The sequence below is a fragment of the Drosophila suzukii genome, chromosome 3 (assembly GCF_043229965.1).
Source record: "Drosophila suzukii chromosome 3, CBGP_Dsuzu_IsoJpt1.0, whole genome shotgun sequence".
Lineage (NCBI taxonomy): Eukaryota > Metazoa > Arthropoda > Insecta > Diptera > Drosophilidae > Drosophila > Drosophila suzukii.
In genome coordinates, this window is record NC_092082.1 from 10444935 (window position 1) to 10470913 (window position 25979).

The following is a 25979-nucleotide window of genomic DNA, read 5'->3' on the forward strand; positions in this document are numbered from 1 at the left end:
TTTCTTAACACTGGGAAGTCAGCTGTTTGTGGTCCATCGCTAACAACAAGTATATCGGTAAAGGGTATTTCAAAGTATATAAGCGTAAATGGGAACTTAGCTTTTACTAGCTTAATTAACAATAAGGCAAAGTAAAAAAATTTAAATATATAACCAAAATAAGATTAAAAGAAATATAAACACGAGACAAATTTTAGTTTCTTCCTAACAGATATTTTTTCAATTTCTCCAATCCACCTTATTTTGTGAAGGGTATCCCGCTGTCGATCCACTTTCCAAATAATAAGCTCCGCCGCGCAGCAGGCGACGAATTTCGATGAAATTCTGAGTCTCGTCCGAGAATCTGATTAGCTTTCGTTCTCTCGGTAGAAAAATTTGTAGAAAATATGCCACACGAAAAAAAAATAACGAAAAAAAATGAACATATTTTTGTAAAGTATATATAATAAACGAGCAAGTGTCCGCGTATATTTTGTGGGTTCGCATTTTCTAAGACCGTGTTTTTGTGTGTAATTTAACTGAAAACTTTTGGCCAAATAACGAAACGCAACGCAAAGAGGACAACAAAAGACAATAACAAATTCGCAGCGCGAGTGTCGGTGAGTGTGCGTCCGTGCGTGGTGGTGTGTGTGCAGGTGTCAAAAGAACGCGGAGATAAACAAATAACCAAGTGGATCGTTGGAGCTGTTTTGTTATTGTAAGTAATGCAGATTTATGTAATTCGCTTGTGTGTTGGTGTTTTTTGTGCTGTTTCTCTTTTAAGAAACAGCTGTGGCGTTGCCACATGGCAAATCGCTTTATGTAATGCCCTGCCATTCTTAATTACGCTTAATCGCAGCGCTTAACTTAATTGTTACAGCATTTCGAGGGCATTATTTATTTTCCTAGCTAATTACGAGTGACATGTAAAGTTATCGATATATCGATTGGCGGGGATTACATGGCAACACTGCGCAGCGTCCAGAGCAGCTGTTGTTGTAAGGGGTGGGAAAAAGGGGGCGGAAAAGCACACAGCACGAAACACCGCACGAAAGCAAAACAAGCGAGAATGATTGATTTTTCGTCGTGCGTCGTCGGGAAAAGTAGGCGAACGGCAGCTCAGCTTCGCGGAAAAGCGGACAGCAGTGAAAACTTTTAGTATCACAGTCGTTGCTGACGAGCGGAAGGGACCGCAGCTCGGGAAAATCAGGAAAAGCAAAAATCACGCGAGGGCCCCCGTCTATTTTTTACAAGAGTTTCAGCATAAATCGTTTAGTGTAAATAGTTATTATCCGTTTTCTTACCAAATGGCCAGTGCAAACGCCTCATAAGTGCTGTGTTAAGAGAGAGTTTACCGTTAAGCGGAAGTGGAGAACCGAGTGCAAAGGAATTTTCCTACGTCACAGGCTGTGCTCGTGTGTGTTTGTGTGAGTGTGCACCCCCGGAAATGTAACACGCACACACTGGCGCAGTGAAAAACTTGCACCTGAAAGTTTTCGTCGTGTTTTCCACCTTCGTGCGCCTGCTCTCGGCATTTCGACAAGAAAATAGAAAAAACGCAGAAAAAGGTTAGTTTTCCGTTTTGCAGTGCACCTGTCAAAAATCCTATTTAAAATTCTGACTTATTTGCCCCAGTTTTCATCCAGGGCTGGCATTATCTACCGTTAGCGCGTGTGTATATTATGTGAGTGGTGTGCGAGTGTGTGTGCGAGAGTGTGTACGTAACCAATTGGAACTGGGGCAACTGGCAAATACGGCAACGAATCGGTGGAGCAAAGCAAACGCCGCAATAAACCCCTAAAAAATCTCCAACCCCGTGAAGCGAGCGCGAGAAAAGCTGGCTGAAAGCTGCAACTTGGCCCAGTTACTTTGGCTCTAATTGCAGACGTGATAATAGAAGTGCACACAAAGCATAAAAAAAACGTATAATGGGGGTTGGGGCGAAAAACGAAGAATAATAGAAACAGCAGCAGCATAACAAACAAAAACAAAACTTCATTTGCCAAGAGTTTTTCTAACCAAATTTGTTTGCCCACACACTCGAAAGATAAAGATAAAAAGATACAATTGCATCTCGTTTAGCGATGAGCTGCTCTCCAACTTTTCTCGGCTTCTGAGTTCTCGAGTTGGTAAACAAAGTCTAGGATTTTGGGGGTGGCAGGTATCATAACTGGTTTTTAACTTAACACTTGGCCACAATCAGGGGTAGTTTTTTAATGGGTTTTCTCGACACTCTTTAAAGCATTAGCACCCAGCAAGATGTTGCTTTTTATATTCACAGCTACCGACATTATTTAGATACATTTAGAACAGGTTTAATTTTTTCTGACACTTTAAAAATTTGAACATAATTATTATATTATAATTATATATATATATAATTATATATAATTATATAATTATATAATTATAATTATTATCTTATTTTAAAATGATCTTGAAGACTTTTACAATATAGATGCTCCTATTAAAAGTATAGTGGTATAATATAATACAACAAAATATTTTGAATATAACCGAGTTTGATCAACTTAAATTAAGAAATTCTAAATTATCATCGTTCCGAGGAAAATTATTCTTCTGATATGTGAAAAACACCAAGGACTACGACTATCAGATACTAGAATTTAAGTTATAATAATTTTGTGGTGAGAGTTAATTGCTCTATTTTTAACCAAAAGGGACTTATCGAAAAGTTTTCCATAAAAGGTTTTACTTTTATAATGATTGAGGTTAAAAATGTTTATTTCGTTCTATAAATGGTCTGTGAGTTATCCTTATTTCTGAAATACCAGAAATGTCCCGTAATTATCCTTTCGTGCCTCTCGTGACTGGGAAGCCCCCGAATATACCCCTAAAAGGCCCCATCCCTGATTCTCCGCCCTTTTGAGGCTGAGCCAAGCAGTCTGTGCTTTTGGCGGCACATTACACTTGTTTACTTTTCAAGTGTGCGTGTGTTCGTCTATGTGTGAGTGAGTGTTTAGTAGTGTGTGCGGGGTTGTGTGTTTGTGTGTGTGTGTGCTCCATGGGGGCGTTACTGTCTTTGTTGTTTTTGTTATTGCTACGCGTTGTCGTCGTCGTTTCTTCTTCGGCTGTTTTTTGGGGGTCGCTCTCGTCTCGTTTGTAGGGCAAAATTATGTATTGATTATGCCCGTTTTATTTTCCTTTTGCCACAGGGGCTGCTGGCCGTTGGTACTGGAAAAGTGAGGGGCACCTGCGGTCGGCTTTTTCATGCCCGAGTGAGCCATTTCATTGGCACAACGTTTTCGTTGTCTCTGCATTTAACTAATTAAGAGCCCCATGCCCACCAGCCTCCCCCCTTTTTTCCGAACAATAGACGTTTTCCGGTCGCTCAGCCCAAAATGAAGTGCGTGTCCAGGGACGGACGAAAAGCTTTAGAAATTGGATATTTTTGTACACAGAAGAAATTTGAATAGTTGTTCTATCTAATAATCTTAACATAAAATTGTATAAAAAAGTAGAGTGTTTTGCTATATGTTCTTGTTTGAAATTACTTATTTCAAGATACCAAACCATTTACCAAATATTTTGGCAACTGTCAAGAATGTTACAATACACTAATATAGGCTACACTCTTCTGAAAGTGTTTTCTAAGGGTTTATAACACCCTTGAGGTATGCAACATTTTACTAAGTGCCAGTATCTCATTCTCTCTCTAGAGGTTTTTTCCTGGATCAGTTTTTTTATGATCATATCAGAAATCCCTGTATTTTAATTTATAAGTTTGACATCTAATGTATTTCTACGTTTTCTACAGAAAATGTAAATATATGAAGTCTGTATAATAAAAGTGAATCGAATTTCGTCCAGTGTATGTATACCTTATACATTGTATGCAAAATGGGTAGCATATTTGACCGACATCGGGAACAGCGGGCTCTGAAAATCGTTTGCCCCCGGGGGTGGCTTTTGTAATTGGAAAAGCGATCAATTGTAATCCCCCACCGGCGGGTTTTCACTTGAATAGCGCTACAAATTTAGAACTCACTACCCCATTATCAGGCCATATCTACACACATTTATTACTCATGCTGAAAATACGAAAAGCAAAAGTTTAGAACAGCACTTGTTTGTTTGTTATTTTTGTGCCGTCGCTTGCCAAGTTTCTTTTTATCAATAATATGATTGATTGCTGTTCGGTTCCATTGTTTTCTTTTTTTTTTCCTTTTGATGTTGTCGTTCCCACAACACGCACTGCACATTTTGTGACCCATTTTATCGTGGCCTTTTCGTTGTTAGCCCGATATAAGGGGAACGTGAATAGATAGTGAATTTGTAGTTGGCCATAAAAATAGCTCCGTCGTATCGAAACGCAATTACCAATGGCCTCTTTGCAAACCGTCACTTACTTATCGCTAGAACTCATTTTGAATTTAACTTATTTGGGGCTCAAACTTAATATAAACTTTATTTTTTGTATATCTATCATTTAATATTAATGCCTTACGCTAAATTTAGGTGCTTTAAAAGGCCTTGACTTTGACCCTTATATTAGTTATATTCACTTTTAATTGCTCCTTTGACCTAGTTTTTTTAAAAGCTCATTGAAACTTCTTTAATATTAAATCTGCAATTTCGAACTACATTTTACTTTAAACATTAAATGATAGAATTTTCGGCTAAAACACATGTCGTGAAATAATTATCTGATGAGCTGGCGACAATCGGCCAAACGGTCAGCGGCAAAAATGTATTAAGGGTTTTAAAAATAGGAAAATAAAAATTAATGTCAAATAGCTATTGCCGCTGGTGCTTTGTTGTTGTTGCCACTGTTGCTTTTTCGCTTTTCCCCGTACGATTTATTTATTTTTAAACGCAATTACGTGCGGGTCTAGTGCTGTGTTGGCCAAGGGAAGGGGGCCTATGGGGGTGGGGAAGTGAAGGAGGGGCTCGTTTCTTTAACGAACGCATGACGTTGACATTTCGAAAACAGCAAGTGTTCAAGCCAAAATATGATCAACATATCTCCTGTTGTCTGCCCATCACTACCAATGTATACATATACCCATCTAACTTTTCGCCTTTCACTATCTTTTCATGTGCCCCGCTGATTGATGTTTTGGACACTCGGATTTCGATGGCAATTCCATTTCCCACATGCTCCAATTTTCACCTTCTCCGAGCAGGGCATCTAGGGCAGCAGCGGAACTGAGGCGCAGCGGAGCCGCCCAAGTGCAGCCGTAGAAAGCGTTGGTGCGGGCACCATGGACTCGCTCAAGTTACCAAAGGGTAAGTGTCCGCACTGGGAATCGAATCATCACGGAAGTCCCATACCCAAATGGAAAAATGGAAATCCCTTTGTGTCTTACAGTCATGTTTCTGAACTGAGATGATTGCATCAATGTCAGTTTTGAATCCTCTCGTTATCATGTTTCATGTTCTTCAAGTCCAAGTAATCTTTTTTTGTATCAATGTGATATTATTGAAAATGCTTATTATTTTAAAGTAGTTTTTAAATGAATATGTCTTAATGTCATAACATTTTGAACTTGATAAGAAATGTTAAAGATGATAACAACCCGTAACTTTTTTTAAAGTCTGATTAAAAAATCCATTATAATTTAATCCACACTTAAAAAGATTAAATTTAATTAAATATACTAGGTATACTAAGATTTATACGATAGATATTAAATATAGAGAAATATAAAATATAACAAATTGTATGACAATCTGTTATGGATTTGTTAAAAATAGAAACTTTAAAAGAATTAAAAGATTTTTCGAACTTTAGCCAGATTCAAAGTGCTTAAAATTCCCAAGACTCGTTGTATCGAATTTTCTTTGATTGATGGCATCTAAACCCGTATTTTCTCTTTCACAGGCAACAGTGCCACCAGCAGTGCTAGCGGCAGCAACAGCAACCTGTCCGGCTCGACATCCGCGTCCGCATCCGCAGCCACATCGCCCACATCGTCGGGAAATGCGGCTGGAGGCATTCTCTCCGGTGCCCCAAAATCGCCACCTGGCCTGAGCAGCAGCACCCCCATCACGGTGCGATTTAATGCCAACGAGGAGTCCCTGGACGACATCCTGCAGTCCTTCCATCACAACAAGCACAGTCCAAGTGGCGGAGCGAGTGGCGGCGGCGATGCCTCGCCCACCTCGAATCTCCTGGGGATGAAGAACAACGGCCTGGGACTCAACACCGGTCTGGTCGTGGGCGCCTGCGACTCCCTCTCCAGCAGCCCCTCGCAGCCCCAGATGCAGGGCGGATCCGCCTCCCTCTTCGGCGTAAGTTCTGGGACTAAAAGTCTTTAACAAGATGGCACAAAGTATCAGAAACTAGCTTTAAAAGCCTTGTTTTTGGGATATTTTTTAATTATATTTGCTTTTACTTTACTTTATACCGTCTCAATAGAACTAATTCAATTTGGGGCTACGAAATGCCGATCGATTTTTTCCAAAACCTTAACAGATTTCTGTGACTTCCCTTCTTACATCTATTTTTTTTAGTCATATCTAAAAATATCTTAAGTCTTTGTCATGAAGTTAGCTAATTATTTACGGTTACTTGAATTATTACGCCTTTAAAACTAGTTAGAAAAGATTTAAAGCATAGTAAAAACATTTTGTATTAAATACCATTTTTATAACAGGTATACATAATTATAAAGCGAATATCTTAGGATGTATTTAGTTTGGATTTTTTGGTATAACCTCGGAATTTGTTTTGCATTTGCTCGGGATTTTTTAACTAACTTTCTTGTCACGCTACAACCCATTTAGAATACATCGTAATCTAGTACGCTTGGCAGTGAACTCGATACATTGTTTACTTTCCCTTCCTCCGCGCCTTCCCGCCTCTTATCTTTTATCGAAACAGACCGCCACAAATTATGATTCATTTTCGTCGCAATTAAACATAAATTGTACAGAACGCGCCGCATTCGTTCGCTGATCGTCGGTGAATCGGTGGGTTGTTGGGTTGGTCGGTCGCCAATTAGCATTCGCCTGGCCAAATTAGTGGAACACTTATCTTTTGATTTCTGTGTAGTTTCACTTTTTAGCAACCCGATTTGGGTTTCGGATGCCAGCGATCGTCGCGTGTGTGTTTGTCATTCAAATTGTGGCTATTTCGGTGGATCGGGGCGGCATAAAGTATGTGACCGTTGCCGCAAACACAGAACACTTGCCAAAATTTGCAACAGATGTGCCGCTGGCGATTGCAAAACACATTTGGCACTATTACTCACTATTGCAAAATGTTCTTCTCTTTTCATCTTTTCAACCAATGACGACGACTGCTACTATAATGACTTTTATAATGGTGATGATCACAGAACGACGAAGTAACTCTGCGCAATAATTTTATGCAAGCCGGTGGCTTTTTCAATCGCAAAAGGTGAGTGCCAAATTGTATACATTACTTTGTAAATTTAGGCACACTTTCCTGGGGGAATGATGTGTGTGTGTGTACACTAACAGTGAGTGTGTAGTTGAAAAATGAAGTTGTAACATAATTGTTGTTGTTGTTGTTGCTACATATGCGTCATGCCAGTTAAAACATACCCCACATACGATATATAAGCATAGTTAAACCCACACAACCCATCGGAAATTCATGCATTCAACCCATTTGTATTGTGACTCACTTAAGCTTCATGTTCGCCTTGAAAGCTGAGCTTGAATTGTTCCACGAGCCATTCTTCGGGGTGCTTTACTTATAAGGGTCTTCCCACTAAGAACTTTTTCAGAAAGATATATGGCTCTGAGATCCAGAAGGGAATTAAAATACTTAGCGGTTATGATCTCCTATAGCTGTGAGTTAAGAGCTCCGTTTCAAAAGATCACACTTAGTTTCTGAAATGATTTAATAGTTTTCGTCATCTGCTGTGCAGTATGATCTGATTTTAAAGATCTTTTTAGTTCTGTACAATCTTTAAAATAAAAGTGTCTCACTAATAGGACTATTTTTCAACCCTGAAGTTCATTTCCCTTGAAAAATTAAAGTTCCAATTTTTTTCTGGCCAGGGGTTCGTTGACCGTTGACCCTACAACAAATTACTTGGCTGCAGTTTTGTGACTTTGATTTTGTTTATATGTATATTTGCATACGTATATCCTGCGCCACTTGTGCATTTTTAATGCACTCCGGCTGCAGCCGCCTGCCAATGGCCGTAAACTTGCCCGTCCGACGGTCTACGCTTTTGTTGCATTTGTTGCTTTTGTCACCAACTGCATTTCATGCTGTTGTTGTTGCTGTTTGGAGCATCTGTGGAGTGCACTAGCTAAAGGATCTGAATCAGCGGCGGTGGTGGGTGCTTTGTTTATGCTGCCTTGCAACATGCAACATATATATGTATGTATATAGCCTATGCCCGTCTGCAACTTTCAGCTCAAGTGCCGCCCCGTCTGGCCAAGTGGGTGGTGGGTGTAGGTGGGTTACAAGGAGGTGGGTGGGTGGTTTGGGTTTGTCGTCAACCGGGACATCAACATCACCGAGCAGCACCACGTTCCGCTCAAGTTTTGTTATTTGTCTGCTCTCCATTGCCATTTGCGGCTTTTTCCCCCCACCCCCGGTTTTTCTCTCTCAGGTTTTAAATATTAAAAAAGCAAGTCTAGCTGGGATTTTGCTACCTGAGAAGAAGCTATTGCTATTGCTATTGCCACATACCCACCCATCCCCCCATTTGACGTCATTGCGCCTGATTCGCTTTATTGATTTTCGTGAGCTGATATCGTATGCATACACGTCGGTAGTACTATACTATGTATATGGGGGTCTTAAAGAGCATTTGCCTGTCCGCTTTTCAATTTGGCCATCAATCAGTCTTGACTATTTTGTGTCGCCTCGTTTTCGTTTTCGCAGCACTCTGTATTCATTTCCGTTTGCCTTTTTAATTAAGTTTCCGAGGGCTAATTGCATTTTATAATTGCATTTTTCAACACTGCCTCGGTGTCGTTATCATCTCGCCTGCCCCTTGTGCCGATGATGTTGTTGCTCTTGTTACGCGTGCCCTTATCATTTGGTTTCCAGACTGCCACCACCACTCAGCTAACCACCCACCCACCTCACCAAACCACCCACCCTTTCATGTTGCTGTTTTTTTTTTTTTTATCTATTTACACTTGTACACGTTTCTACATGTTTGTTATACACACATTTCATCATCATCAGAAGCAGCAGCAGCAGCAGCAGCGGCGGCAACATCATCTGCCACAGCAGCAACATCAAGACACAGCAGCAACATCGGGCTGTAGGAGCCACCCTAAACCACCCACTACATCGCCCACTGCATTTTCCCAACCCCTCAAGTAATCCCCATCCCCCCAGTAACGCAAGTTGTCTCGTCGGCGACGTTTTAAATTAAAAATTTCCATGCAATTTCATGTCTCGGTGGCCTTACAGTTGGGCATGCACTGCATTTGGTCCAATCAATTAGCATGAACGTGTCGAAAGCAACAACACTCACATACACAAATATTGGCCAACAGCAGCAGCAACAGCAACAACAAACATAAACGTAACGAATTGATACACACATTCGAACTAGTTTAGTTTTCTATTAGCATACATGTGTATTAACCCCTTGCCGCCCACTGTGCCGCGCGACTTTTTTTATTTGATTTATTTCTTTATTTGATTTCTTGAAAAAAAGATATCCCTTACGGTTTTCGTTTGTTTTTTGTGGGCATACTTTTGACTGCCCCGAAAATTTTGTTGTGCTATGAAAAAAAAAGTGTTGGATTTTCCCTTTCGTAATGAAAATCATCAAAATATTTAAAGGATACATACATAAAGCTCTCGATCGTTCGCGGGCACAGTGCTTAAACCGAACTAACTAATCCACAAAATATATATACTCAACTGCTGTGCCTTTATAACTGCGCCTCTTCCAAAAGATAAAAAGCTAAACCTTCGCCAAAACAAAAATAAACCACAAAAAGCGCCAGCGTAACTTGAAATTTTCATTTTAATTGGATGTGTCGCCAAAGAACCAAGCCACCACAAAAAAATAAACCACCAAAAACAATACTCGTTCCAACACCACCACCACCACCACCACCAAATGCCACCCACACCATTTACCACAGCAACAGCAATCCTACACCACAACCGCCAACAACAACAACAAATATCGAGAAAATGATATATATAACATATAATACCAAAAGAAACGTCGAGCATATAAAGTTTAATTAAAAAGGAGCAATTTAGGATCTGAAAAGATTTAGCTAGTTCGGAGGGTTCGGGAATTTTCAAACTTGAAATGAGGATACTAGCTAGAGAGTATATTATTATAAAAATATTAGGGAGTAATATCTTTTTTCTATAAATAACACAGCTTTTTGGAACCAAAAAAAAGAAGTTCATATTTTTATACTCGTTACTTGTACGCTGAAAATGTTAAAATTGAATTCGTTAGGCCTTTCAAACGCATTACTTCAGAGTTTTCTGTCATGGAAAAATTCTCGTTTAGTACGTAAAGTAGGCTTGTTGAATAATGTAATGTAGTATTGCTGATCTGTCGCCGGGTCACATAAATTGAATTCATTTCTAGTTCACATTTCGTCTAAACGTTCTCTCAAAATTTTCGTGTGTGAATGTGAGTGTTCTCGGTGATAATGTATAACAAATTTGTTAATTTTATGTAAGTTTTCACAACGATTTCACATATCCCGCAAAATAATTTATTAGTTTTTCAAATGTTTTGTTTGCAATACTTATCATTTTCGATCGCCGGGCGGCAATGGGTTAAGCGTACACCAAACTAATTGCATTATGTACCTAGACTTAAACCGAATCCGAAGCAAATCCTTGAACAAATTGCTCCTTTTTCATAATGCAAAAAATATATACAGACCTGAATAAATCAGAATATCACAATCATCCACTAAAAATTGCCAATGTTGTAAAAGCCTCTTCATCTTGTTGTCCCTTCTTCCTGCAGTTGCGGCGGCCTGCCGAATCTCAATCTCAACAAGCCGCCCCAGCTCCACCAGCAGCAGCAGCAGCAGCAACAGCAGCAACATCAACAGCATAATCAGCAGCAGCAACATCAGCAGCAGCAGCAGCATCAACAGCACCAGCAACACCAGCAGCAACATCAACAGCTGCAGCAGCAACTTTCGCCGAATCTGAGTGCCCTGCACCATCATCATCATCAGCAGCAGCAGCAGCTTCGGGAGGGCGGTGGATCACATAGCCCCTCGTCGCCGGGCGGAGGAGGATCACCGTACAACGGCTCCCAGGCGGGCTGCAGCAGCGGCGGCATCTCGCCCATTCCTCCCCAGATGTCGGGCGTGTCGCCCAAATACCGTCGCAGCATATCCTTCCCCATCAAGGGCAATTCCCCGACAGCTCTCTATGGCAATCCGCACATGGATGGCATGGGCAGTGGTGGTCACATGAACATACCCACGCTGTCGATTGGAAACGGTGGTGGTGTTGGTGGAGGAGGACCCGGTGGCATGGTCTCGGCAGGAGCAACCGGCGGCGGAGATGCCCCCTATTTGGGAAGCAACAGCTATGGCAACATGATGGCCTCCAATGGGCAGATGCACCACGGCGGCATGGACAACTCACTAAGCGAGTATATGCGCAACATGTCGCTGGGCGGAAACGGTGGTAATGGCGGAGGCGATGGCGGCAACAGCATGTCCCTGTTGCAGGACAGGATGCGTGTGATGGGCGGTCCAAAGCATTTGAGCGAAGCGGATGCCATGGCCATTGCAGCCAGCGGAAATGATCCATCCGTCTACTTGAATGCCCTCAAAATGGGCTCACCGTCGCGTCTCTCGCCCCACTCGCCGCATTCACCAATCCAGGGCGGGAATGGAGGAAATGTCGGCGATGGCACGGCCCGCTTCTCCCGAAAGGTATTCGTTGGTGGCCTGCCACCAGACATCGATGAGGACGAGATCACCACCTCGTTCCGCCGCTTCGGGCCACTGGTCGTTGATTGGCCACACAAGGCGGAGTCCAAGTCGTATTTCCCGCCCAAGGGCTATGCCTTCCTGCTGTTCCAGGACGAGAGCAGCGTGCAGCAGTTGATTGACTCATGCATCACCGATGAGGACAAGCTTTATTTGTGTGTATCCTCGCCAACGATCAAGGATAAGGCTGTGCAGATTCGTCCTTGGCGTCTGGCCGATGCAGATTATGTTCTGGATGCCACCATGTCGCTGGATCCGCGCAAGACGGTGTTCGTGGGCGGAGTCCCACGTCCGCTGAAGGCTTTCGAGCTGGCCATGATCATGGATAGATTGTATGGCGGCGTGTGCTATGCCGGGATTGACACCGATCCGGAGCTTAAGTATCCCAAGGGTGCTGGCCGTGTGGCCTTCTCGAATCAGCAGAGCTACATTGCGGCCATCTCGGCCAGATTTGTGCAGCTGCAGCATGGCGACATTGACAAGCGGGTGGAGGTGAAGCCCTATGTTCTGGACGATCAGATGTGCGATGAGTGCGAGGGTCAGCGTTGCGGGGGCAAATTCGCCCCGTTCTTCTGCGCGAATGTGACCTGTCTGCAGTACTATTGCGAGCACTGCTGGGCCGTGATCCATTCGCGGCCCGGACGGGAGTACCACAAGCCGCTGGTCAAGGAGGGCGCCGACCGGCCGCGTGCGGTGCCCTTTCGCTGGTGTTAACGGCGGCGCTGGTAGGCCGCGCTGCACGACGAGAGACGCCAACAGAGGGAGCAACGACACCGGTTGTTGAACGCAGCGCTGGCAGTGCCCAGAATCATCACGGAGGCAGGAGGATCGGGAGGAGCAGTTGGAGAAGCAGTTGGAGCCGCCGGCGGAGAAGCAGCAGCGGATCGACGGAGGAGAATCTAGTAAATTATCATTAGAGACAACCCACAAACACACACACACACCACACACACAAAAGACAATTGCCCCGGGGGGTGGGGAAATCAATCCCCAAAACCCAAATAGGCAAGGTGCAAGCATATAGCATATGGGGCTGGATGAAGGTGTCCCCTTGAACAGCCGCCAGAGTCTAGAATCGAGAAACGAAAGCCCTCAGAAAGCAACATAGTTTTAGTCCTTATTTATATTCGGCAATCAGTTTATTGTTTTGCTCTTCTAGTTCTATATTTGTACGAAATTTTAGTTTTGTTTTTGAGTTCGATGCCTGCACAGTATTTTTTGTACTTTATTTTTATAACAGTTTTTTGTTTGTTAAGGGGGAATCCAAAGTTGCCATATAATCTCATAAAAATACCACCATCGAAAGAAATGAACATGGAGGAACATTTATCTCCTCGTAGTCAGCCAAAATCCTCGCAAAGGGCCTAGAATTATTCCCCCTTAAACAATTTTTTTTTTAACTAGCTAACTTAGGAGCCATCTTGTATGCCAATCGAGGCTAGTCCTAAAATTATCAGTGAGCTGCTATCCCTCTCTCGAAAGGCTTTTTGCTCGAGTGGGCAGGGGCTGTCCTTAAGTTCCTAAATTGTGACAAAATCAAAAATACATCGGTTTTTGTATTAACCCCCCCTCCCTAATTAGATCAATTTGTAAAATTCATACGAAAGACTTTCAAAAAGACAATATGCGGAATGTCAGACATTTTTAAGCGAGCAATTTCATACTATCTCGGTGAGAGATCAGTTAATCATATCATATCTATATACAGTTCATAATGTGGCTCAAGAAACGCAACTATTGATAATCCATATATTTTTTGTTCCATTAAACGATAGTTAGTATGGGCCTTAAACAATTCCAGATACTGTTATGCGGAGAAATCGTATATATTCTTTGTCCAATATATGCGATTGTTCTCCCAACACGCTGCTAATTCTTGCTAATTCAATACACTTCATTTAGGTATGTGAAAATCGTAAAAAGCTTGTATACATACTACACGAAACCATACACTCGATACACTCATAAAAAATACGTTTGCAAACTCCTTACAAGTCCTGCCAAGAGGTGGCTTTCCTACGATTTTCACATGCCTTCGTTAGTGTAATGCTTACGATTGGAAACTAGTTAAAGCGATAAATCGATGTTAATTTACACTAATCAGATAGTTAAATCCCCACACTCTGCGAAAGGTTTTTTCTTTCCTAATATTGACGGCTCATTTTTAATTTTAATCTAGTCGACTCTCACACACACGTACGTACACAAACCACACCACATTTACACTGAAAGTTTGTTTGCATTTGTTGCCATTTGGCTTCACAGAAAATAATAATAAAAAAATATATATAAATAATAATAATTAAAAACTAGAGAAACAGTCAAATTGCTTGTGTTCAGTATTATGATTTATTTATGATTTTCCACTGCAAACGTGTTAAAAGTCATATTTTGCCTTATTTATTTACCAATTGTTTTTCGTTATTTAATTTACGGCCTGTTGCTAGCTAAGGGATAGAGGGCTTATCTCCCGAAGATATAATGAAACGTATATATTAATGAAAATCTGTAATGTAAAAACAATTTTTATATTCGACATACATCTATTAACACTATGAATACTTGTATTAGACAACTTTTTATATAGAGACTTTTGTAAAAACTTTTTTTTATTACTCTTATGATTATTCAGAAGATAGTTTAGTCCAAATAACTAAAGACAAAATGAGAAAACCAAAAATGCGAAGATAAATAGACATGCTAAAACATCTAATGGAAATTTAAATATATACAACTTATGTGCAATACTATTTCGTAAACGATTCAAGCGTATTATTAAATACCAAATATGTAAACAACTTAAAAAAGATATGTATCTGTACAAACATAAAGTATACAAGATAATTGCAATCGTATTACCACAAAGTAGTCAAATATTACCGATCCCCAATGAACCCCCAACCTTCAACTAATTGGCATGCATTTTTTGACATGCGAACGGGGCTTGAAGTTCGCGTTCGGTGCTCTCCCCTGAATCCTAACATACAAAAATCAAATGGAAGAATATCTAGACTTAGGGCAATACTTACGAAGAAAATTATCAAAATGTAAAACGAGCAAAACAATTTTGTAAATTATACGCGTTAAGGGACGACACAAAATTTGCTACGGTGCATGCAAACAATACGATATTTTTTCTATACTACCAACAAAAGTACTAAAGATCTAATTTAAATTGATAAACCAAAAACGTGAATGGCCAAGTCGCATTGGACTTCTATGATATATTATTAAAAGATAGTCAAATCTATTAGCAAATTTTTGCTCGCGCTTTCTTTACAAGACAACCAAAAAAAGCAAAACGAAATTCAAGTCATGCAATGTTGTAACTCAAGTTGATCGCGTGGCACTTTCAAAAAGAAAAAAACAAGTTTATAGCAATTTTTCTAGAATTTTTATATTACAATGAACTAATGGATATGTATCATATATATATACTACATATATATTTTTAAAACTGCAAAACAAATTAATTAGAGGACTTGAAGCGTTCGTTTGTTTTCGTTTTAAAGTTTTTTATTTTTAAATACTTACCGAAATAACGTGTATTAAAAGCGAAAGAATCTACACAAAACGAAAACCAACAAGCCCAATTAAATATTATATCAAATACAGCAGCCTGCTCTACGTAGTGTTAAACAATTTGTGCAAATATGTAAGCAAACGCGTTGTTCTAAAACTTTCAAAGTAATTAAATGCTAGTCTTTAAAAAGGCAAAATCTGTTACAAAGCAAACACGAAACGGAAACGGTAATCGGTTAGCGGTAAACGGCAATCGGTCAATGGCTATCGATAACTGTGCGTAATGATGGTGTTTTTTAAATGTAGTAAAATTTAATATTTTATAGATTTTTATACTTTTATATAACATATACTTTATACTTTACCTGTTTAACAAAAACTCGATGAAAATGTTAAAAAAAAACTTTAAATGTGCTATAAAAGAAGTAACTTATCAAACAAATATTTTACTATACCAAAAAAAGTTGATAGAGACGAAAACTCTACGGCAAACCGCTCAATGTTTTTGCTGCTAACGGCGTAGAAATCTGGAATCTTGTGTAGCGTGCTATATAATATTTATATCTATAAGCAATCCATTTTGTTTATATTGTTTTATTTTGTTCCCCGAGTATTCCAAAAAGCGAAAACAATTAAGCAGAGACATTTAATTTTTATCCTGCTTCTGAGCTTGAATTACGGATAGAAGTCGGATTGACAATTTTAGTTTTATAGAGAATCTTGTTATAGATAAATGTTTATGTTGATTTTTATATGGATCCTGTTGTTATACCGATTATGACAATGAAAATTTGTATGCCTAATTCTTAAATATATTTTTGTATCTTTTGTAGTTGCTAGTAGTTTCCTGGTAGTTTTAAAAAAACCAACTCCGTTGAGACATTTTTATACTTTGTTTATTCTTTTTATACATATACATATTTTTAATAAAATATGACAAAACAAAAACAATATTTGATATATACACTTTATACAACAAAAAAGGAAAATGATGAAAAAAACGTTTTTGAAATTAATAAACGGACATAACGTAAATTGTGTTTTATTTATTTTTATATATATCTTGTATGTACTTTTTTATAACATTGTAAATAAGTAAAACTTTTAACTTAGCTGAACCACAAAATATAACAAGAAATAATAAAAAACACAACTGTTAGTACATACAATTAAATACGATAAGAATGACTCTGAAAAGGAAAGTATTGAAATTCGAACTTATTACATACTTAAATATGTTAACTGAGCATCCAAGCAGCAAATTGGTCAATATGTGTTTTTTATACCAACCAAAAAAATAAAAACAATTGCATAATTATATGAAATTTACACGTAGTACAATTCAATAAAATTAAAACCTAAATAAGGGAATATTTTTGAAAACCCCAGATAAATGCTTCAAACAATTGCTAATGACGGATAAAAAAACAAATAGAGAAATACAGAACCCTGCGTAGTGCATTATGCAAAAATATAAGTCGCATTTTGATTTTGCTAGTGAAAACTCTGATAAAGTAAAATTTGCAACTAAGGTGGAAAATACTCTTCGTTTCGGGTTGGACGCCTAACTGATAAAGTGGAGAGAGAAATTTGATTATTTTTTGAGTATTTTCATAGCACAATTTTTGTACAGTGTATGGTTTTGTAGCTAGCGAAAGAAAGTAAACCAAACGCGTTTTAAATAGAAAATTTTTTAGCCTCAACCCCTTGAGCTCCGGAACAATGTGAAATCAATTTCAATTTTACGCTAATTGGATCGAAGCTTAGATCATCGTGAAAAATAGAATAAAATCAGCAAAAGACAAGGTTATTAATGAATATTAAAAACAACATTCGGTACCTTTTAAACATAATTAATGAATTTTATAAAACATCAAATTGATACTGAAAAATTGTAGCCTGTAAAGCGAGTGTTAGGCACCCGCACTTCCATTTTAATTTATCTTTGGTCGTGTGCGCTAAATACAGAGTGACATATACGCCTATACATATACTTACGTCTATATATATGTATATATACTATTTAGTACTTCGAATAAACTGAAATTGAGCGCCCTTACTAATGAATTCCTTTTAGCAAAATATTCAGAAAAAAAAAACCAAAACAAACCAAGCAAAGGCATATAATTTTTTAGCATTATACAAGTGAAAATATAACTGAAAAATAATATAAATAGTAAACCGGAAAACCAGTTGGCAGAAATGAAAACTATATAGTGAATCAAATAAATATATATATGACACGTAATCTGTATGAAGCGTATAAAAACAAGAAACTAGCGAAATATTCCATATTTTATAGTCATTTTCAATAAACGTAATTTTTTAATTTTTACAAAATTAAAGTTGAAAAAAAAAATAAAAATCAAGAAAAATATTTGTAGTTTTCTAAAGCCCGAAAAATCAATCTGAAGGGATAAAACTGATTAAACATAATAATTGTAAACCGTTTCGATTTCCATGCGTGTTTTTGCTCCAGATGTTGAAGCGTTTTCAATTAAATTACCAGGAAAAATGTTTAAACAAAAATGTTACGAAAACCAAAACAGACCATAGATTAAACGTATGTAATAAATAAAATAAATAGAAATAAAAGTCAATGACGAAATACCAAAACTAAATATATATTAGACACATACGCAAAGTTCTCCCCAAAATAATAAAAAATCTCCAAAAATTGAAACTGTAATAGCAAAACAAAATATCAGCAGTACTTCAATGCAATATGTCAAAGGAAAACAAACATGGATAACGAAATAAACAAAACCAAACCCTAATTCCAGCAAGTCAAATATAAAATAAATTAATATGAATAACAAATATGTAATCCCGTATTGAGGGAAATATACATATATAGGATTATATTATACACAAAATATATTTAAAACCAAAGTCGTTTTCTAAAGAGCCCAAAGCATTACACTGAACGAAAATTCGAGACTCGGCGTTTATATTCGACAAAATCAAATTGGAACTACACAAAACACCCAACATACACACACTCTCAGTCACTGAGGCAAAAATGCAGGTTATGAAACAAGTAAATAAAACATAAATGGCAAAAAACATATATCTTCATTCAAATAAATAAAATACTTTTTCTGGAATAATACACAACAAGCATTTTTATTTATTATTATTAATATTTGGGTAAGGGAGAGTTGATAAACTATTAACATTATTATTTAAATGTTAATATTACAATAACATCTAAAATACAAATAATTATTTATAATTTCTGTGTACTATTCTACATTCAAGTTTTCTTTTTAACGAGGTCAAAATTTTAACCCATTTTCATGTTCAATTTTTTTGTAATTCCTATGGCAACCCAAAGCTGCACTTCTAGATTCCGTAACTCGAGTAATTTGATTCCGAATTCGACGTGGGATACCTCCATGAATTCGTGGTTGAATTCTCTAATAATCCACATTCAAATTATTATTTTTAACGAGGGTCTAAATTTTAGCCCATTTTCATGTTCGATTTTTCCGTAATTCCAATGGCTGTCAGAAAGGGGACCCAAAACTGCACTTCTAGACTCCATAACTTGAGTAATTTGATTCCGATTTCAACGTGGGATACCTCTATGAATTTGTAGTTGAATTCTGTAATAATCCACATTCAAATTATTATCTTTAACGAGGGTCCAAATTTTGACCCATTTTCATGTTCGATTTCTCCGTAATTCCAATGGCTGTCAGAAAGAGGACCCAAAACTGCATTTCTAGACTCCATATCTCGAGTAATTTGATTCCGATTTCAACGTGGGATACCTCTATGAATTTGTAGTTGAATTCTCTAAAAATCCACATTCAAATTATTATCTTTAACGAGGGTCCAAATTTTAACCCATTTTCATGTTCGATTTTTCCGAAATTCCAATGGCTGTCAGAATGGGAACCCAAAACTGCATTTCTAGATTTCATAACTCGAGTAATTCGATTCCGATTTCAACGTGGGATACCTCTATGAATTTGTAGTTGAATTCTCTAATAATCCACATTCAAATTATTATTTTTAACGAGGGTCTAAATTTTAGCCCATTTTCATGTTCGATTTTTCCGAAATTCCAATGGCTGTCAGAATGGGTACCCAAAACTGCACTTTTAGACTCCATAACTCGAGTAACTTGATTCCGATATCGACGTGGGATACCTCTATGAATTTGTGGTTGAATTCTCTAATAATCCACATTCAAATTATTATTTTTAACGAAGGTCTAAATTTTAGCCCATTTTCATGTTCGATTTTTCCGTAATTCCAATGGCTGACAAAATGGGGACCCAAAACTGCGTTTTTAGATTCCATAACTCGAGTAATTTGATTCCGATTTCGACGTGGGATACCTCTATGAATTTGTAGTCGAATTCTCTAATAATCCACATTCAAATTATTATTTTTAACGAGGGTCTAAATTTTAGCCCATTTTCATGTTCGATTTTTCCGTAATTCCAATGGCTGTCAGAATGGGTACCCAAAACTGCACTTCTAGATTCCGTAACTTGAGTAATTTTAATCCGATTTCGACGTGGGATACCTCTATGAATTTGTGGTTGAATTCTCTAATAATCCACATTCAAATTATTATTTTTAACGAGGGTCTAAATTTTAGCCCATTTTCATGTTCGACTTTTCCGTAATTCCAATGGCTGTCAGAATGGGGACCCAAAACTGCATTTCTAGATTCCATATCTCGAGTAATTTCATTCCGATTTCGACGTGGGATACCTCTATGAATTTGTAATCGAATTCTCTAATAATCCACATTCAAATTATTATTTTGAACGAGGGTCCAAATTTTAGCCCATTTTCATGTTCGATTTTTCCGTAATTCCAATGGCTGTCAGATTAGGTACCCAAAACTGCACTTCTAGATTCCATAACTTGAGTAATTTTATTCCGATCTCGACGTGAGATACCTCTATGAATTTGTAGTCGAATTTTCTAGTAACCCAAATTCAAATTATTATTTTTAGCGAGGGTCAAAATTTTAACCCATTTTCATGTTCGATTTTTCCGAAATTCCAATGGCTGTCAGAATGGGAACCCAAAACTGCCCTTCTAGATTCTATAACTTGAGTAATTTTATTCCGATCTCGACGTGAGATACCTCTATGAATTTGTGGTTGAATAATCCACATTCAAATTATTATTTTGAACGAGGGTCCAAATTTTAGCCCATTTTCATGTTCGATTTTTCCGTAATTCCAATGGCTGTCAGAATGGGGACCCAAAACTGCACTTCTAGATTCTACAACTCGAGTAATCTGAATCCGATTTTGACGTGGGATATCTCTATGAATTTGTGGTTGAATTCTCTAATAATCCACATTTAAATTAATGCTTTTCCGTAATTCCTATGGCTTTCAGAGTAAGAACCCAAAACTGCACTTCTTAATTCCATAACTCCACTTGTTGGATCCCAATTTGGACGTGTGATACCTCTACGAGTTTATAGTTGAATTCTCTAAAACTGTGGGAACCCAAAACTGCTCTTATAGATTCCATAATTTGAGTTATTGGATCCCGATTTAGATGTGGGACACCTCTTTGAGTTTGTGACCGATTTCTTCAACATTAAAACATTTCTTTTTAACGAGGGTCAAACTTTTAACCACTCAGACCACAGTTAAAAACTGTTTCTTAAGCACGGACAAAGTTCCGAAGGGGATTTCTAATTTTACATAAATTCGTAGCATACTTTTTGGGAAAATGACTCACTCGCCTAACTCAGTTTGGGTAATCAAAATTGACACGACAAACAATGGAATCTCGAGTACATAATAAATTAATAACTAAAATCTCAAAATTTCAGATCTGGCAGCATTGAAGGTGTCTCGCCCACCTCCAGCGGTCCCAGTCTCATATCTGCATTGTCGGCTGCCAGCGCAGGAAGCGGAGGAGCAGGAGGAGGCGGTGGTGGCTCCGTGGGAGGGGCTGGGACCGCTGGCGACAGCAGCAGTGGCGGTGGCACCTGGCGGCTGATCAAGGGCAAGGTTTCCCAAACCATCGAGGAGATCAAGTCCTCCAAACTGCCCCCAACGGCACCCATACCAATTATAGTGGCCGACCCACCATCAACCGGCTGGAGCAACGATCCCGATTCGGACACCGAGTGTCTAACCTTCAACACATCCATCAGCGAGGAGCTTCCCCTGGACCAGGAGCATAAGCAAAACTCCGATTCGGACGTGGAGGCGGAACTTCTGCAGCACGACAGCATCAGTTTGGGTAGTGCCGATATTGGAGCAACTGGAGCCACAGGCGGTCACTCAGAGCGATCCCGCCTGCGTCGCGGCCTGGCCCACATCAGATCCAAGGTGAAGTCCAAGCAACAAGCGGCACCCGCCATGAACAAGAAGGATCTTAGTCCCAGTGGAGCCACAGTGCCACCAACATCGGTGCGAACAGGATTTCTACGTCGACGTCAAGTGGTGGAGGCGGGCAGTGAGCCCTCCACCAGCCAGCAGGCGGAGATTGCTATCGTGAGTGGCAAGGTGAAGAAGCGGGGCATCCTCCTGGCTCGGAAGGATGTGGAGATCGAATCGGGCGTGGAGGTCCTCGAGGATATGATTCCTTCAACTGCCTTGCAGAGCGATTCCAACAAGGAACCGGCTGAGAAACGGGCGGAAGATGAAGCCGATGCCGGCGCTGATGCCGAGTCACGAGCCGGTCTATCGCTTCCGGTGGCACCTGGCGTCAGTTCACTGGCATTTGGCAGCTCACTGGTTGGAAAGGAATCCCAGAGTTCGACAGGTGACTCCCGGAGCAGGCACAGCCTCTTCTCCGGCCTGAGCGGGCTCAGTATTTCCCAGTGGCGGGAGAAACATCAGGGAGCCACGACATTCGCCATGCCAGTGCTGCTTTCCCTCTTCTTGATTCTTTTGATGATTCTCCCTGTGCCCGACTTTCTGCGAGGTGTCTTCGCCACCCTCTTGTTCTTCACCGTGATGGACTGTTGTGGCGGCCATCTGCGCGTGCTGCTCGAGGACTTCCTGTTGACCACGCACCCGGAACGAGTGGCCTTTGCCATTCCCAATTACAAGGTCATGCCCATCTGCGAAATTCCTGCTGTCGAGGAACACAAGACCATTAAGACATACGCGGGCTGGATGAACGAGCTAAATAGCTACGATCCCAATACGTTTTCTTTTAGCCTCACGAGAGCGGTTTATGTACGACTGGACGGATGCATCCTCAAGATGTCGGGCACGAACGCCAGGATTCCCAAGCGACGCATGTGGAACGAGCCACCCATCGATCGTCACAAGATCCTGTTCACGGATCATCGCTCCTATGATCTCAGAGACTGCCGCATAGAGCTGCTACCTTTAGGCCTGGCCAACAAGCGGTGGGTCCTTGAGTTTAACACAATGTCATTAAGGATTCTTATGATATCTCTTATGTATTTTCAGTTTCTTTAATCGCAAGTATCCCATTCAACTGATCATCAAGAGCACCAGGGATGTACCTGAAGAGCAAAGTTCGGTGGAAAGCCAATCGGATCAAACGGTCAAGCAGGATGCCAAGGAAGCCAAGCCTGCCTCCTCATCAGGAACCACTCCACCTGGAGGGGAGGAGGAGAAGCTAGTGGACTTTGCTGGCACAGTGATGCAGGCAGATGTGAGTTTAATCCAAAGGTATACTAATGCCCAGAAATCTTTAACCCTTTCCTTACCCACAGTTACAGCAGCTGCGAAACACAGTGAATCCGGACAAGGAGCTCAACGATATCACCGTGCCCTGCGGCGATGAGGTGCGTCTGCTGCTCTTCTCCAGATGTGACCGGGAAAAGGAGGACTGGTATCGCCGCTTCACAGCCGCCAGTAAGGGCATGGTCCACGAACAAGATCTCCAGGTGCCCATGGCCCGATTCGTGGAGGATACTGATCTTCAGGCGGCAGCCGCCAGACAAGCTCTGCACCTGGTCTCTGGGTTGACTAAGAGTGGAACGGGGGCTCTAAAGGTGAGGCGTAATACCTTTTAAAATCAAAGAACTTACTCAAATCACTTGTTACTTTTTACAGTGGCAGACTGAAGATGAAATGTCTACCGGCAAGGCAAATGATGAAACTGATCAGCAAACGCCTGATGGTCAATTCGAGCATGTGACCGAAGAGGATTTGTGTGAGACCCCCAAGGAGGATACCTTCGATGGCATGATCATGAGTGCCAATGTGGCCAGGAATTCGCCGGATTATGTCCGTTTCATGGCCGTTTACCAGGTATGCCTCGGGGTAACTCCTCTTCATTTGTAGACTTTTGGTTTTCATTTATTATTTGTTATTTCTTATTGGCTTTTGGTAGAAGGCTTGTAGCCAGAAAAATATTCCCGTTACCCGAAGTTCTGTCGGAACAATGAGTTCAATTGATCGTCGCCAAAGAAAAGTATGTTTTTATGGTTTTATTAGTGTCGTATTATTTTCGAGATCTCAGTTGAGTGAGCAGAAAGTTAAGATTTAACCTACTTACAGTCTCGTCGTGCCAAACGTCAGGAAGATGAGCTATGGAAGGGAATTGACCAGTCGCTATTTCTGGGTCCATCCGGCAGTATTGTGTGGGCCAATGTCCTCATGGGCCGTTGTCTTTATAGCTGGCTACACGATGACATGCTGCACGAGAAGATTAAAGAGGTTTTACAGAAGAAACTCAACTCTATTAAGGTGAGTCCTTGTTTTAGTGAATTCAACTAACTATCGGTAACCACACTTCTGTTACAGCTTCCCAGTTTCATGGAGGAGGTTATCATCACAAATATCTTCATGGGTCAGTCCCCATTACTCTGTCATCGCGTCTCCCAGCCGATGCTGGACGAGCGCGGCCTGTGGGTGGATGCGGATGTGACCTACGAGGGATTGGCCCACATAACCGTGACCACCAAACTCAATTTGTTGCGCATACGCAGCAAGACGAAGTCACCGATGAGCACAGAAAACGTGCCCACCACCTCGATGGCGGCAGAGCAAACACAGGATTTGCGCAACCATTCGGATGCAAATTCGGAGAATGTCATTTACGACAGCGATGCCGAGAGCTCGGGTGGTTCCTCCACTGAATCCGAGAGCCCACCGCCGGGTAATGCCCAAGAGAATCCAGCCGGCACAGAGTGAGTATAGAGTCTATCTGAGAAATCCTCTATTAATCTCTCGAAACAATGTAGGATTTTTTAGTAATTTATTTCCGACTAACTTATTTTATTTGTATCCCTTCAGATTCTTCCAGAATTCTCCCGGCAATGCGCGGCGAATTTTCAAGATTGTCGATCGTATAGCCGCCTCCAATCTATTTCAATATGCCACCGAATTGCCGTATGTGCAACGGGCCATGGAGAACATGAACGCGAATATCACTCTGCGCGTAGATCTCAAGGGTTTGGTGGCCCGTGGAACCCTGAATGTACCACCGCCACCCTCCGATCGGGTATGGGTTAGCTTCCGTGGGCCGCCACGCCTCTGGATATCCACCAAGCCCCAAGTGGGCGACAAATCCGTCGACTGGTCCATTGTGACCAATGTCATCGAGAGCAAGCTGTGCGAGGCTGTCAATAAGTTTCTGGTCTATCCGAATATGGTAGACTTCTCGATACCATTCCTCAGCAATCCCAACTTCGATGAGGAGCAAGCGAGTGCAACCAACTAAATACCAAAATTATAATGGAACAGGCAGGGAATCAAGGAATGAGATACATTTTATATCCGATGAATTTAACACAAAGTGTGAGCGAGATTTTAAACATTAATTTTTTTTTAGTTTTGAGATAATCTTCAAGCTTAGCTTAGATCTGCGATCTCCAGTTCCGATTTCAAATACTTAACCGCTAATAGTGATGAGTAAAGGGACGACCGATTCCAAATGACAAGTTACGAAACGCTTATTTTCATCACATTCTGTTTACACTTCAAAACAATCCCAATCTTAGCTACAATAATTTACACTTATATCAAGGAAGTCTATAAAGAAGGAAATAGCATATTGAATATGCTGCAACAGCCGCTCTGTGAGGTCTTCACGACAAGTATTCCAATAGCATAATACAGGCATATAGCTCTGCAACTTATCCACTATTCTATACGAACAACTACAATATACACACCTATATATATTTATATATTCCCAGTAGCATAGTCTTAGAATGCGTGTGAGTTTTAAATAAGAAAGTCGAATTTTATTTGCGATATACCGTCTTCTCATCGATCGTCAACCATCAAACATATGTACTTAAATCGTCTCAACTATTCAAAATACGCTACTAAAACGTGAGCGAACGGAAATGGATCCGTATATTTTGCCAAATAAGAACAAACTATTCCCTTGGGTTCCAATTTATACAACAACTAAGAAATATCATTTACACGGTTGTTTTCCAGGCTACACAACTAAGTAAATCATTTTAGCTGCATAATATACATATAAATATATATTTAAATGTTTTTCATAAATAAAAGATAGCAAATTGCTAGCACAAAATTGAGTTTTTATTATATTCAAAGTTGGCGCCATACAGTCTTGAGCTTTAAAGCTTTTCTTAACATTCTGTTAACATGGGCTATTAACAGATTTTCCCTGGCAGACTT

The 25979-nt window shown here is 40.0% G+C and overlaps 1 protein-coding gene across 5 annotated transcripts; it reads left to right on the top strand.

Annotated features, from left to right (window-relative positions):
- The first annotated feature begins 313 nt into the window (after window positions 1-313).
- On the top strand, window positions 314-25872 carry LOC108012866 (translational regulator orb2). Of its 5 annotated transcripts, none has more exons than XM_017078344.4 (12): window positions 316-697; window positions 5127-5229; window positions 5825-6234; window positions 7284-7345; window positions 21221-22756; window positions 22821-23028; window positions 23090-23371; window positions 23433-23630; window positions 23713-23793; window positions 23880-24068; window positions 24126-24511; window positions 24618-25872. In XM_017078344.4, exons 2-12 carry the CDS (start codon window positions 5205-5207, stop codon window positions 25042-25044), a joined length of 3804 nt encoding a protein of 1267 aa, XP_016933833.2. In that variant the 5' UTR covers window positions 316-697; window positions 5127-5204; the 3' UTR covers window positions 25045-25872. The 5 variants fall into 5 exon arrangements, with proteins under 5 accessions (XP_016933836.2, XP_016933833.2, XP_016933835.2 ...); XM_017078345.4 differs by lacking the exon at window positions 316-697 and adding an exon at window positions 1136-1547; XM_017078346.4 differs by lacking the exon at window positions 23713-23793.
- Window positions 25873-25979: the final 107 nt, after the last annotated feature.

What these genes read in the sequence shown, in the direction of transcription:
- LOC108012866 (XM_017078344.4), top strand. Translation starts at nt 5,205, where the DNA reads ATGGACTCGCTCAAGTTACCAAAGG. An exon ending in TTAGGCCTGGCCAACAAGCG is followed by an intron (nt 22,757 to 22,820) that starts GTGGGTCCTTGA and finishes ATGTATTTTCAG; the next exon opens with TTTCTTTAATCGCAAGTATC. An exon ending in AGAAACTCAACTCTATTAAG is followed by an intron (nt 24,069 to 24,125) that starts GTGAGTCCTTGT and finishes CTTCTGTTACAG; the next exon opens with CTTCCCAGTTTCATGGAGGA.